The following is a 15,170-nucleotide window of genomic DNA, read 5'->3' as shown; positions in this document are numbered from 1 at the left end:
GACTGTGATGACCATTCATGATCTTGTGGGTGCATGTCCGCCGTCTGCTTCGCGCTCTTACTCACGTCCGCTCCCGGCAGATTTGACGACGTCTGCGACGCTCAGTGTATTACACAGCGGTAATTTATCACGTAGTCTGCCTCACCTCATCGCACTCCGGTTCCTGCACGTACGCCCCGTCCTCATTTATACGCTACTAGTACCCCATAGAGCCCGGAACGTAGACACCTCGATATCTGATTCTTGTCGCTTTTGCGCAGTCCTACCCACTGTTAATGACACATTGCATGGTCTCTCCATCATTTCGCTGATCTCCATTGCTGTGCCTATATAAATCGCAGTTCAGATGTGGTCATCCGGGTATCATTCCAAGTTTGTACTCGAGCGTCAGTCTGGCGTGCACTCTCACTTTCCAGACCTCCGTGTCACTTAGCACCCTCAAAAGGGCCTCGATCCAGTCCGCCCCAGCAAGTTAGTCATGGCTACATGCGCCAGCGTACCGCAAGTCTAGATACTTGTCTGCAGGTGACAAGCCCGTGCCAGCCTTGGTAGGCTGCCGCTTAGGCTGGAACTTCCAGCCTAAGCGGAAAGTGTCTTTTATGACGAAATGCTCCATTGCCCCCCAATTGCGCAGCATGTACCTGATATTGACCTCAACTTTGCGGGTTATAAGCAACGACTGCGTAGGCATTCCTGTTGAGCGCGAAATTCGAGTCACCACTGTAAGTACTGGCGGCTGAGGATGATCAGCCCTTGAAATCACGATGACGCGGAGGGCACGACGCACGCAAACCTGTATCCCCAATGTTGGCCTAGCTTACTTTATTGTGCAACGATACTTACGCTGTGTCCGACATAAGTCTTGGTGGCTACGGCCACCGGGACAAACACCCATTGATATATTAAGTCCATACAAAACTACAGTTGGTACAAAACGAGACGCATACATTCATGAATTTCTGTACTACAAAGGATGCATTATACTTTATCCTAACTTCCAAGAACCAGATGCCAATCAGAGTCGACCAGCCGTGGCGGGAGCGGCCGGTTGCTGAGCTTGCTGAATGAAGGGGGCAGGAGCCAGGGCATTGGCCATGGTCGCAGTCGCCGCATTGACCGCGGCTACAGCTGCATCCAACAAACCACCCATCCCCGCAGCGCGCAGTTGCGACTCAAAGAGCGCTGCCTCAAAGTTGCTGAGTTCGACTCTGCCGCTATCTCCTTCTTCATCCGACGAATCTGAATCCTCGTCTACGGGCTGTGCCTGCACGTCGTGAGCAACAGCACCGTAGTCCGACCGCTCTTGGAGCACTGCCAGTACGAGAGGCTGTAAAACCGCGAAATAGTCGAACGCTCGGAAACAATTCACGAGCGGACACGGGCAGTACGGCGGGTCGCAGGGCCGGCTCGGACGTAGCGCCACAAAGCATTCCTGCCTCATTCGCGAAAGCTTCAGCGAGCTGAGTTGGGGGAGCGATGCAAAGAACAGCTGGAACGCTTCCACAGATGCCTTGACAGAATGCACGGTGACCTCCTCCAGCAGCGGAAAGAGTGGCCGCAGAGGCATCTCTTGGACGTGCAGTGTGCCGACCTCCGGGATGATGGGATCCTGTTGTGCAAAGTAGGCCAGAACGCACCCGCCATCCTGCTCGAAGAAAGCTGTGGGAGACGTTGCATCGCACAGCGTGAGCACGCGAAGGTTCGGCGCCTGAAACACGCGCAGGGTGTATACTGCGTCGTTGCCATCGTCGTAGCCGAAGGTGAGTTTCTCCAAGCGATGTAGTACCACAGGTTCTACATCCAGGTCCACCGCTGTCGGATCATGCCGCGGCATGGAGAGCACAATAGACAATTCCTTCAAAGCAGAGCAGCGCTCAAGTAGACTGCGGAACTCTGTTATGCTTGGTCGTACGGCCTTGCATAGATAAGACAGGTCGAGCGAATGCAAGCGAGCGCCGCATGAGACCGGGTCAGGAAGTCTGGAGGGGAAAGCAGACCAATCAAAGTGTACCCCAGACAGGACTAGCCTGTTGAGGCGCGGATAGGCGGTGCCGGCCAGGGCGCCGCGGAAGGGAAGGAGCGGTGCGGCCGCGAATGTTTCGGGCTTGAACACAGGCGAGTGCGCAACAATTTCGTTGCATCGCATTAGGATCAACGACTCGAGGAGTGGCGCCTGGGTAGTTCCGCCGTTGAGACACAAGAGCGTCAAGTACATATGGTACCAGCGATCGACGAGGACCGTCAGGAAGCGGCACCGATGAAGCTCGGATAGAATCAACCCCAGAGCATCCTGCATGTACGTCATGGTAAACGGGTGAAAGTATCGATCGTCGACGTCGGTATCCTCACAAGGAGTATTTCCGGCGGTCGATGGGCTGGTACATAAATCAGGATTAGCATGTTGGAAGACAACACTTGAAGACTCACTCGAACTCGGAAAAGTCCCATTCTGGATCGCGCGCATCCACGAAGATATCCAGACGATAATTTCTAGACCGCTCCAGGAACATTGAAGCGAAGCGGAGATCCATGTCACCGGTGTCCTCGTATACATCGCGGAGAGAAAGGAAGATTTTGTTCCAGAGAGCGGGCGTGTTCAACGCAACCTGTCTCCAATGCTTTGACACGGAAGCAACGCGTACGGGGTGATTGTACGGGAACCCGGCGCATGGAGATATGTTGGTGTTGTCGCGGAGAACGACGCCATCCGAGGGCATCCCCCATTTGACGGGTTGCGCGCCGAGAACAAAGACATAGGAAAGTATTTCTTCAGGAAGACGGTCTACCGGAGAACCCTGCCGGTACATTAGTGAAAGGAACATGGAGCCACAGCGCGTTGCGTCCACGCGCGAGAGAGAGGGAGCGAAATCTCGACGAGTGGCTCGATTTCAGTCGCATAATGACGCAGCCTTTAAGCGAGAAGGAATATTAGGGCCAGCGACAGGATTGCTGAACTCGGTTCCTTTGTTCATCTGCTGGAACAAAAGAAAAGTCAAAGTAACGATCTGACGCTCGAAAAAATCCGGCTTACACTTTCTCATATACGTCTTCCATTGTCTCCGGACCGTAATCAGCCGCCGACACATAAGACGCCAGCATTCCAGATCTTGGCTAGTAGGCAATCGGAGAGCGTCAGAGTGAGGGCACTTACTTCTGCGCACTTACTTACCCGGCTCAACAAGTACTATGCGTAAGCCCGGTACTTACGAAACGTCTGGCTCAAACCAAGTCTCGGCCGCTACTTTCATTGAAATAATTTAGCATTTATTTGTTCTGAAGGCACGTGACCATCATCTGTCGGGTTTAGCCGCAATGAACCCTCAAATCGATCGTAGAACTGAACCAGCCCGGCCCAACGCCTATATTCAGTAGGCTATAGCCCCTCTCTACGCTTTCATGACTGCGAACTCTCATCACGACTTAAAGACCAACATTTGGGCTGTTACCGCTGAAAACGTCGCGCAAAAAGCTAAAGTTATGCATTGAATACGCCATTGATACGAGCGGGCAGCCGAGGACGTCCGCTTGGGTCAGCTGAGCTGCGAGTACCCGATAGTTTGAATCTCGAATCTCCCCGAGAGATATGCATTAACTCTATCTGCTCCTTGTCGTTCAAAACGCCACGTTACGAGATCTTGAGGTATGTATGATCATAAAACATTCATTGTGCAACAGTATCAATCTGGATCACAGACAACGATGAGCACTCAAGAGTCAAATCCACCCAGATCGAATGGAAAAATGCTTCCGTTGTGGGGCCTGGCGGCTCTTGCAGGTGCAGCTGCTTGGAAATACTCGGTAGCGCAGCAACAAGTTTTGTCCTTTGAGGGGCTGGTTCCGCCCGCTCAGACGGTGGTCAGAAGATTCCACCGGGCGTTATAAAGATTTACACTCACATCTGTGCATTATAATCTGCTCAGATCGTAGATCCCTTGCAATATAATGCGATAGGAAAGAATGGAAATTTCCGCAAAGATTCCTACAGTTCTTACTTCAATCCGACGAGCACAGCGCCCCCATTCTTCCAGGCGTTCCATCCGTCGTTCTTCGAGATCATTGGCTCATCTCCTTCGATTCGAGAGATTGCGTCAAATCCAGGATTCGCGTTCGCCCACGAAGCACCCATCTGGATTCCCGACACGGACGAGTTGTTCTTCTCAAGCAATGGCGGGGGGGCACTTGGATTCAGCGACTGGGACAACAACAACCAGGTTGCGAAGATCGATATGCCAGAGGTGTATGGGGCTATGGCTGCATCTGGAAGTAGCACATCTCCTGTGAATGTGACGGTCACTCCGGTCGGTGCAGCAGCCTTTGACTCAATCGCTCACGACGTCTCATTTCCTTCAGCTCGACCTCCCAGATACTGTGCAGATGACGAATGGGGGGACAGGACCATTCCGATCATCTCTGCTATTCATCAACTCTGGCAGGGCCCTGCTGCCAACTTCCTTGACCCTCGTGAACCCGGTGCCGCCACACAACGTGACTGTACTGTTGGACAACTTTTATGGTCGTCAATTTAACTCCTTGAACGATGTTAAAGTGCATCCCAAAAGCAAGAAGATATTCTTCACGGATGTGACGTGTGTATCTTTTATCGGCCACATGTAGAGGTTACCTCATTCGTATGGTAGATACGGGTTCCTCAACCATTTCCGCCCGCAGCCGCTCCTCCCCAACCAGGTATACCGCTTCGATCCTGACACTGGGAGTATCCGTGTCGTTGCCGATGGCTTCACGCGACCGAATGGATTGGCCTTTTCGCCAGACGGCAGCATTGCATATATGTAAGTGTGAATAGGCTCTGTAGTTTGTCTATATTTTAAAGATCATTTACAGCGCTGATACGGGTGCCTCTGGAGGATTCTTAGGCAAGAACCAGACGGACCCTGCTACCATGTACGCACGTTTATGTACTAAATTTCACTTCTTCAGTTCATCGTCACTAATCGTCATGACTGTAGATACGCATTTGATGTCGACCCGAAGAGTCAGGCTTATACAAACCGCCGCGTCTTCGCATACATTGACTCAGGTGTACCTGACGGTGTACAAGTTGACGCCAAGGGCAACGTGTACTCCGCATGCGGAGACGGCGTGCATGTTCGTGTCTGCGCTCCTCGACTAACCATACACTCACGGTTGATCCGATGCAGGTGTGGGACGAGGAAGGCACCCTCATTGGGAAGTTTCTCATCGGCACAGAATCTGCAAATATGGTATTCGCTGGGAAGGGAAAGCTCGTCATCCTTGCGGAGACCGCAATTTACTTGGCACAAATCGCGGTCGATGGGCCTAACCTGGCATTCTCTTAGGATAAGTGCTCAAAACTTGCTTTCCGGATCTTACTTGATATATACCGGACCTTGTAACGCGTTCAGATGTGATATTCATCTGAATGTTCAATTTAAAAGGAACCCCCCTCCCTCATGCATGCATCCGCATGTGCACCAAAGTGACATGCATTCATAATTCCGCGGAATTAACAAACCATCTAACGCTAATGAGAACTCGCTGCGCGGACCATGCTGCATGCATATAGTACCTTGGTATCAAGCCCCCATGTTCGCGATGCGACACGTAGGTGCATGTCACCTCTTGATCTTCGATAGTGCCGTATGGAGATTGGGTAGAAGGCCACAGCTATACACGCTCATCCACGGGTGCTGCGCGATACCTTCGGGTACACGACGGGGTCGTGCGCGCCTCGCTGATCGAGGAAAGACTCCAAGACAATGTCGACAAGGTACCTCCATGCGCAGCTGCTGGGCCTGCGAATTGGTCACCAACTGTGAGCAACCGGGGTCATGCATTTTACATCGTCCGAAGAGGCAGATTTCCCACTGTTATCGCTCCGTGCCCTACTCCTCTCGTTGACGAACTGACCATCGGGCCCTTCAAGCTCCAAGCCAAGCGAGCCAGAAACAAGGGAATGAAGATGTTCGAAGTTTGAATTAGTTACATGAGGGTTCGTGGGTAAAGCGTCCGCACAATAGTAAACACTTGTATGCAGGAAAATCTACGCTCGGCGTTCAACGTTCAACCTGGAGATACAAATGTTCGAGACTTCTACTGTAGTAAGCTGGTGGCCATAACCCCGGTCAGCGTTCCTGGCTCGGCCGTCTCAGAGGGAAAGTTTGACGCGAATTGGGGTCCCAGGGGTCCGGGATCAGGCGATGATGCCGGGGCAGTGAGGTCGTCTGCCGCAGCCAGAGTGAGAGCGTACACTTTACCTTCAGACTTGCACATTTTCTTGCTATCCGGCTTGGGGTTTCCATCAATTGTCTGAGGCCCTACCCATCTCGAGCCGCGTCGCTCCGTCCTTCTATGTCATTCTTACGGCGACACTCTCCACGCGACGACTCCATCAATGACGAGGACGACGGCGTTGATCCAGAGTTGCGCCTGCGTACCGTGCGCACGGCGGCGTCGACCCTCGCAGAGTACGCGCGACAGGAGGAGCGGACTGAGCGGAGGAAGATATCTCTGAGGGGGAAGCAGTTCTTCCACAGAAGGTCGCAGAAGAAGAAGCCCCCCGCACCACCGGCTGGTCCAACTGGAGGCGTGGCAGGACCACGGAGGAAGATTTATGTGAATACACCCTTGCCTAGAGAGGATCTGGACAGTAGAGGCGAGCCACTAGTACGCTATAAGAGAAATAAAGTCCGGACGAGCAGTGAGTAAACTTATGAGGGAGGGTCTTTTCAAATCTGATTGTGTGTAGGATACACTATCCTCACGTTCATTCCCAAGAACCTCTACGAGCAATTCCGCAGGTAGGCTGGGCTCATTCCGATTTCGACACCGCCTCCGTTTTACTGACGCTGAGATTTCCAGAGTGGCTAATATCTACTTCCTAGGACTTGCTATTGCGCAAGGTACGTACTATGGGTGATGGTAAGTAATCTATGTAAATAGCTCATTATTCTCGTAGTGTTTTCTATCTTTGGTGCGACTACACCCCAATTGGCCGCCTTGCCGCTGCTGTTCATTTTGTCGATCACTGCGCTGAAGGATGGGATCGAAGACTACCGTCGCGCACAACTGGACGAGGAGGTCAACACGTCAGCGTCGACGAAACTGGGACAATGGCATAACGTCAATCAACCGGCTGATCCACGCTCATGGTTCGAACGATTGCTACGCCTCAACCCCCCAGGTCGAGTGACAAAAGGTGTGCGGAAACTTCGGGAACGAGAGGCGCAGGAGGGTATGGATATTGTGCTGAGTAAAGGCCTCGGAGGGAACTTGTTCAGTCTACGCGCGGCGAATGACCCGAACTTATCCTTGTCCTCACTCCCGCCGGCGCCCCCCCGGAGGTTCGACAACACAAGCAGTAGACCACAGATGGGTAGCTTGGACTACCACAGCTATCCGCCCAAGGCTGGCATGGAGACCTCCGGGAGCATCGGAAGCAGTCATCGACAGGTACTTGGGTCATGGGCCGGAGGATCTGGGACACTCGCCGGCTACCAGGAGTCCGTGCGCTCGCAGTCAACCGTTGGGGTGGTCAATGATGGGCAGCGGATGACAGGACTGGCGCGGTGGGAGCGAACGCTGTGGAAGAAGCTCGAGGTAGGCGACATTGTGCTGCTGCGTGAGAACGAACAGATTCCTGCGGACGTCATCGTTCTGTCAACGTCGGACCTGGACAACATGTGCTATGTCGAGACGAAGAATCTAGACGGCGAGACCAACCTCAAACAACGCAAGTCCGTACGCGCTACTTCGGGCATCATCTGTGAGGAGGACATCGAGCGCTCATCATTCGTGTTGGATTCGGAACCCCCACATCAGAACCTCTATTCTTATCATGGAGTTCTGCAATACAGAGTCGCGGAGACTGGTGAGCTCAAGCAGGAATCTATCTCCATCAATGAGATGTTACTCCGTGGTTGCACGCTTCGCAACACAGCTTGGATAGTAGGCCTGGTTGTCTTCACTGGTTCGGACACCAAGATTATGCTGAATGGCGGTGCTACGCCTTCAAAGCGGTCCAAGATTGAGAAGGAAACCAACTTCAATGTTCTCGTCAATTTCGTCTTCCTTGGAGCAATGTGTCTGATTTCCGCCATCGCTAACGGATTGTATGATATCAAAAGTGGGACAAGTGCAGACTATTTCGAAATAGATTCAAACCCCTCATCGTCACCGGTCGTCAATGCGGTGGTTACGTTTGTGTAAGTCTAAATTGCGCCCTCCAACGTGATTGATGCTGATATTGTGCTTAGCTCGTGTTTGATCGCCTTCCAGAACATCGTGCCGATCTCGTTGTATATCTCCATTGAGATTGTCAAAACGATCCAAGCATTCTTCATATCTCAGGACGTGGATATGTTCTACAAGCCCCTCAATGCGCCATGCGTTCCCAAGACGTGGAACATCTCCGATGACCTTGGACAGATTGAGTATATCTTTTCGGACAAAACAGGCACCCTCACTCAGAACGTCATGGAGTTCCAGAAGTGCTCTGTGCGTGGGGTGACTTACGGAGAAGGTGTCACTGAGGCACAGCGAGGGGCCGCGAAACGGGAAGGTAAGACCGAAATCATGGATCCAGCGGAGCAAGATCGGGAGCTGCGTTTCCTAAAGGAGAACATGTTAACGAAATTGTCGCGAGCGTTCAAGAACCGCTATATTCAGCCTGAAAAGTTGACACTAGTTTCGCCCAAACTGGCAGACGACCTGGCGAACAAGGCCTCTGAACAACGAGGCCATTTGATTGCGTTTTTTCGCGCACTTGCTGTCTGCCATAGTGTCTTGTCAGATCGGCCCGAACCCCAGGAGCAGCCTTATCACTTGGAGTACAAGGCAGAATCCCCCGATGAAGCTGCACTGGTTGCTGCCGCTCGCGATGTTGGGTTTCCATTTGTTCAGAAGTCGCGCGAAGGCATTGACATCGAGGTGATGGGCCAGCCAGAGAGGTACACTCTATTGCAGTCTCTCGAGTTCGATAGTACTCGAAAGCGCATGAGTGTCATCGTGCGTAACCCACAAGGCCAGCTCGTTTTGTACTGCAAAGGCGCCGACAGCGTTGTTTATCAACGACTTGCCCCCGACCATGATCCACAGCTCAAGGAAAAGACATCGCAGGATATGGAGCTTTTTGCGAATGGTGGCTTGCGCACACTCTGTATCGCCTACCGGTATTTGGATGAACAGGAATATGCGGACTGGCAGAAGCTGTATGACGAAGCTACCAGTTCTGTGGATGAACGTGATGCAGCTATCGAACAGGCCAACGACCAAATTGAGCATTCCTTGACCATTTTGGGAGCTACCGCTCTGGAAGACAAACTACAGGAGGGTGTCCCGGACGCTATTGAAACTCTACATAAAGCCGGCATCAAGCTTTGGATTTTGACTGGTACGTAATATGCTGTCTGTTCGTGACTAACTGCTGAGATCCACCATATAGGCGATAAGATTCAGACTGCGATTGAGATCGGTATGTATAGAATATCGTAAACTCGGATCTCTCACTGAGATCCTCCCTAGGTTTCAGCTGCAACTTGCTTAAGGATGACATGGACGTCATGATTCTATCTGCCGAAACGATTGCTTCTGCTCAGACCCAGATTGAGGGTGGCCTGAACAAAATCGCGTCCACCTTGGGTCCAATCTCATTTGACCCGAAGAGGCGTGGTTTTGTCTCTGGTGCCCAAGCAGCGTTCGCTGTCGTAATCGACGGTGATACTTTGCGTCATGCCCTTTCTCCTGAGCTGAAGCCCCTCTTTCTTAACCTGGCGACTCAATGCGAGACAGTAGTCTGTTGCCGGGTTTCTCCAGCACAGAAGGCTCTCGTTGTGAAATTGGTATTTGTTATCCCTGGTCTGCGCTTTAAATAAACGCTCACCGGTGTCTAGGTTAAGGAAGGCCGGAATGCCATGACTCTCGCAATTGGAGATGGGGCGAATGATGTGGCTATGATACAGGAAGCAAACATCGGCTGTGGTCTATTGGGACATGAAGGATCACAAGCTGCAATGTCCGCTGATTATGCTTTCGGTCAATTCCGCTACTTGACAAAGTTGTTGATTGTGCACGGTCGTTGGTCATATCAGAGAGTGGCTGATATGCACAGTAACTTCTTCTACAAGGTAAACTTTTTCTTCGGCAATCTCTTATGCGCTATTGCTCATCAGACTGCTAGAACGTTGTCTGGACATTCGCCAACTTCTGGTTTATGATCTATAATAGGTAAAAGTTGAGCCACGTGTTATGTCACTGCGTCGCTTACGAGTGTATCGCAGCTTCGATGCTACATACTTGTATCAGTACACCTTTATCCTCCTCTGTAATGTGGTCTTCACATCATTGCCGGTTATAGCCCTTGGAGGTCAGTTGAACTTTCTGTCCTTCCGGTTCTGCATCCCTCATTGCTTTCCCACAGCATTTGATCAAGATATCAACGCAAAGGCTGCATTGGCATTTCCCCAGCTTTACATTCGGGGAATTCGTGGACTCGAATATACTCGCTTGAAGTTCTGGCTTTACATGCTAGACGGGTTATACCAATCCATCGTGATCTTCTACATCCCATATTTCGTCTGGACATTAGGTGTAGCGGCGTCGTGGAACGGGAGGGCGATAGATTCGCTATCTGACTTTGGAACTACAGTTGCAGTTGCAGCGATCTTCGCTGCAAACACCTACGTAGGCCTCAACACACGCTAGTGCGTATAGTTTGTCGAATACGTTGGATTAAGATACTGAAACTCTTCCACACAGTTGGACCATCATCACTTGGATCATAGTGATTGGGTCTTCTGTTGTCATGATGTTGTGGATCACTATCTATTCCTTCTTCACGACACCGAACTTTAATGATGAAGTGATCATTCTGTTCGGTGAGGTTTCCTTCTGGGCCACCGTGCTGATATCTGTTGTTATAGCATTGAGTAAATTTCGATCGCAACTCCAAGTCTCAATTACACAGCTGATTCATCTCGCAGGCCCACGGTTCTTAGTGAAATTCCTCAAAAGTACTTATATGCCCCTCGACAAGGACATCGTCCGCGAGATGTGGGTCCTGGGCGACCTCAAAGATCGCTTAGGAATACAGCACAGACGGGAGAAAAAGCAGACTAAACTTGATCTGGAGAAGACGCCAATGTTCCATCAGCCTCATTGCCGCTCCGAATCTGAAGCCTCCAGCGTTCAAGTTGTGATGGAGCCGGTTGGACGCGAGGAGAGTGCAGATCGCTTATCCCCGCCGACGACAACAGGAAATTCGTTGTTCATCGAACCGTCCTATGAAGTACGGCGGCGTGATTTGTCTACCCTGACAGCTTCGGGACCAAACCACCCTTCTCCCGATGATGTGCGACATTCATACTACTCCGCCTCAGACATACCAGCACCCTCACCTACCCCTCCTCTGACGAGATCAGCCTACCGCATGCAGAATCAGCCACCAATGACATCTGTCTCCACCGAACCTGTCTCCGCCCAGTCACAAGCACTGCCGCCGCAGCAGAATATCCAAGACGAAGCGCATGCAGAGTCCTATGAGATGCACGTACGCGGTCCTTCGGGCGAGTGGCAGGAACCTTCGCATCAACCGCTTCCTAACCCATGGCACGGGGCTGCTTCCGTTGTTCCCGCGTCTAATACCCACCCATTAGACGAGGATGAGACATTACGTCCTTCAGAGGAGCCTGCGCCCGCTGATTTTGCATTTGAAGCCATGTAGCCTGGCTTGGACATCACATGGATTATACACTGCTGTTCGCATTGTACTTGGACCTCACGCTCTATTTATCATATTGCTTATGGTTACATGCTTCCGCGTCTGTCATGTAGTTAGACGTTGGTCCGGGTCTGTTGTCGTTCTCGAGGAGTTCGGTTGAACCTCGTCCGCTCACTGTTAATTGTATAACGGATAGTACTACATTTACAATCACAGCTATGTACTATATACAAATGGGTGGATTCGTCTGTGAGGGCTTTGTTAGTGCGTGTAAAAGTGGAGCCTGAATATTGGACATTGAATGCCTGAATGATGCATGTGACACGCTTCGACCCCGTGATCGTATATGGAAACACTTCGAGGCCGCAGCTTCTCTTCTAGTTCGTTTCCTACCCCCCCCCCACCCCCCGCATCATGTTGTATTTGTGCGCTGCTGGTCAACTTATCCGTACATAGAACAAGGCTATTCCAAATCATGATGCTTGTGACCATTCTGATATTGTTTCTGGCGCCACTTTCACTGGCAACAACTCACTTACCGCTATACCGCACAAGTTCGCGGGCTCTAGAGAAGCGGAATGGGCAATATACTGCCATAGGCCTGGGTGACTATCTGGATATGTAAATATACAGATTGAGATGATGCTATTAGATCTAACTTGCTTGTCTGCCTGTAGTACGTACAATGTTCTGGTGGAGATTGGGAACACACGCGCCCCGTTAGTTCTCGATACTGGTTCATCTGATCTTTGGCTTGCGTCTGACTCGTGTGCTGGGGATTGTCTCGACGCTGGCATTGCCTTGTACTCTTCCGAGCAGCTGCAGTCTACCGGTCTCGACGTTCGCTTGTTCTATGGTGACTCGCGCACTGGCACGCACGCGTCGGGGCCTATTGGTCTGGAAAGTGTGGGCATTGCTAATCTATCACAATCTGGGCAAGTATTTGCGGCAATCAACGACACCAATTCGACCATATTTCAGACTAATTCCGCGGGAATTCTGGGGCTTGGATTTCCTCCTATCAGGTTAGTCGCTTGTGTGGCCGTAGTTCATGCGTTTCGCTGGAAGAGCTTATGCCCATAATGGTATTCTTTCGACTTGAGATATCTTCTAGTCCCTATTCCTTGTCTATGTAATTCTCGTTCTAAGCATTGTTGTTACCTCAGCGTCATCTGGCGTCAACTACTGCAAGCCCAGCTCGCCTCAGCTAGTTCCCCGGTCTCCAAACGATCCCCACTGGCTCCTTTTCCTACCAACATTACTGCCGCCTCGATTGGCCAGCCACCCTTCCCCTCCTTTGACTTCCTATCAACCACACACTCCTCGCGTAAGAGGCGCCGGTCTAATCAATCTCCTCTATTCTCTTCCGCAAGCGTTCTATCTTCTTTCGCTGCTTACGGACCCCTTTTCTCTCGGCTAATTATGCAGCAGGCGCTGGAACGCCCGCTTGTCGCCACTACTCTACAGCGCGACACTCTGCAGATCGGCGGAGATGTAGGCTCTTTGTCACTTGGTGGACTGCCTGAAGGAATTCAGGACAACCAATTGACATGGGTTCCCGTTCGTGCGTACAGCGTTGATGAAGGAGGACTGCCTCCCTCCCCCGAGGCTCCAAATGAAGTGAGTATATGCGCGTATATGCGCACAATTGTTTGATGACAGTGCTAGGTATACCCTCTGGTTTGGGAGATTGCGATAGATGAGGTCTTTTTCGATGGCCTCAAACTTCCGCGCTCTGCTCTTGTTTCGCCTGCCATATCTATCTCAGGCCTCGTCGACACAGTACGTAATCCGTATGCCGAGTCTGCTTGTTGTCATCTCGGGATTCATTACTTAGGGCAATTCGCTGATCCGTGGCCCTCGAGACATTGTAAATCATATTATCCAACGCTTTGGCGGCCCCGACTATGCGTTTGACTGCGGCGAAGCCCACAATTTGACCTTCCAGATCGGCAGTGTGCTCTTTCCGGTGGACCCTCGCGATTTTGCCCAGCCTCTTCCGGCCGATTCGCCGGGTCCTGAACGCTGTACGGCCGCTCTGGCCGTCACCGATCCGCCTGGCAACGGAGGATTCCTATACAGCTGGAGCCTCGGGGATCCCTTTCTCAAATCGTATGTGATTTGGTTTTCGCTGCCGGTGCAGTACTCATTTGTATTTTCCCCCTCAAGTGCACTCATTGCATATTACTATGGAAACCTCACCCACCCATCACAAGATCCACCGCGAATCGGGCTATTGTCAACTGTTCCGGCGAATGCAGCAGATCAGCTGCGGCAGGCAACGCGGATTGCAGTCGCCGATGGAGGCGTCTTCCCTGGTGCATTATACGTGTTATATTCTTGGAATATATATGCTAATTCGAATATTGGAATCAAGCAATCACGCAAGCTGCTCCATCCGGGACGTACGTAGCGACGACAACAGGACCTGACGGCGTTCCACAGGCTAGTCATTCTGACATCATGGTCTTGTCATCAACAAGCGCTGCTTCATCACCGGCTTCCAGAACGCATATATGGACCATCTCGTGTGCGATGGGGTTGAGTATTCTCGCGATGCTCTTGTAGCATTTGAATATTTGAACATCCCTTGTTCTTCCTTTCTTTTACTCCATTTTATTTTCTTATAGGACTTAATCTTACATAGACCATCAAAATAATGTATATGTGCATGCGTTGTGACATCCGAAGACTCAACGATTTTATTTGTAATAAAAATATATCTGCATGAACGGAGTAGTCTGTGTTTATGCAACAATGATATATCAAAGTATGCCGCACAAAGAGTAGGTCTTTTTGTACGTTGCGTCATATATAAGTCGTCTGAACAAAGTTGCGAACAAAGCGTTCCCGTGTTATTTCGCTATTCTTTCTTCCTTGCCTTCCTTCTCGTTCTTCTTTCTTCATACTCGTAACACCCTGTATGGAAGAAAATTGAGATGGACAATCAGTATGATCTAACAAATCCTAGATGACAATCATCCTGGAAGGGTCAAACAATCACAGACGCGGAGAAAGACGCATATGGAGAATACATATGTACTGTTGCCACGCTTGAATGACGATCGATGAGATGTTGCGTGGTGTGCAAAATGCTTTAGACGGGCGGAGCCGCACCATGGGAAGAAATCCTCGTAAGCTCTATCATTCCATTCAATCCGTTCGGCGTTCATGAACGACGAGCAACGGAACTACTGTATTCCCAAAGAGTAAGCTGGGCTGGAAGTAAGTATCGCACGGACGGCCTAGATCAAATGATGGTGTCGACCTCTCGAGTGCGTCCGTGTAACTTGGAGCAATATGAATGGTGTCCACTATGGTTCCTGCCAGTCGGTCAGTGTCATCTCAATGCGGAGGTTGAGCGGGTACCTCATGGGGGGAAGCCCGTTCCGCCTTAAAAACAGAGCTGCGAGAACGACTTCCCTCTCTCCACCGTGAGCTGCTGTACTCACCCTGATTGTTCCCTCCGCCGTAT

At 51.1% G+C, this 15,170-nt stretch overlaps 4 protein-coding genes across 4 annotated transcripts; 3 read left to right on the top strand and 1 right to left on the bottom strand.

Annotated features, from left to right (window-relative positions):
* Positions 1-1,015: 1,015 nt before the first annotated feature.
* FIBRA_07517 (uncharacterized protein) lies at positions 1,016-2,807 on the bottom strand (the record flags this gene model as incomplete). Its single annotated transcript, XM_012329196.1, has 2 exons — positions 1,016-2,375; positions 2,428-2,807. The coding sequence occupies 2 exons, from the start codon at positions 2,805-2,807 to the stop codon at positions 1,016-1,018; spliced, it is 1,740 nt and encodes a 579-aa protein (XP_012184586.1).
* An 892-nt stretch (positions 2,808-3,699) lies between these two features.
* Positions 3,700-5,318, top strand: FIBRA_07516 (uncharacterized protein; the record flags this gene model as incomplete). Its single annotated transcript, XM_012329195.1, has 7 exons — positions 3,700-3,855; positions 3,921-4,298; positions 4,351-4,586; positions 4,638-4,790; positions 4,843-4,902; positions 4,968-5,106; positions 5,160-5,318. 7 exons carry the CDS (start codon positions 3,700-3,702, stop codon positions 5,316-5,318), a joined length of 1,281 nt encoding a protein of 426 aa, XP_012184585.1.
* A 1,012-nt stretch (positions 5,319-6,330) lies between these two features.
* Positions 6,331-11,698, top strand: FIBRA_07515 (uncharacterized protein; the record flags this gene model as incomplete). Its single annotated transcript, XM_012329194.1, has 13 exons — positions 6,331-6,679; positions 6,728-6,779; positions 6,841-6,881; positions 6,938-8,183; positions 8,235-9,370; positions 9,422-9,451; positions 9,502-9,818; positions 9,870-10,103; positions 10,157-10,203; positions 10,257-10,342; positions 10,397-10,679; positions 10,735-10,904; positions 10,959-11,698. 13 exons carry the CDS (start codon positions 6,331-6,333, stop codon positions 11,696-11,698), a joined length of 4,731 nt encoding a protein of 1,576 aa, XP_012184584.1.
* A 475-nt stretch (positions 11,699-12,173) lies between these two features.
* On the top strand, positions 12,174-14,108 carry FIBRA_07514 (uncharacterized protein; the record flags this gene model as incomplete). The annotated part of the gene is made up of 6 exons (XM_012329193.1): positions 12,174-12,316; positions 12,373-12,720; positions 12,862-13,315; positions 13,364-13,477; positions 13,533-13,807; positions 13,865-14,108. 6 exons carry the CDS (start codon positions 12,174-12,176, stop codon positions 14,106-14,108), a joined length of 1,578 nt encoding a protein of 525 aa, XP_012184583.1.
* Positions 14,109-15,170: the final 1,062 nt, after the last annotated feature.

The sequence above is a fragment of the Fibroporia radiculosa genome, assembly GCF_000313525.1.
Source record: "Fibroporia radiculosa TFFH 294 genomic supercontigs, scaffold13168, whole genome shotgun sequence".
In the NCBI taxonomy this organism is placed as follows: Eukaryota; Fungi; Basidiomycota; class Agaricomycetes; order Polyporales; family Fibroporiaceae; genus Fibroporia; species Fibroporia radiculosa.
This window is presented reverse-complemented; position numbering and strand designations above follow the sequence as displayed.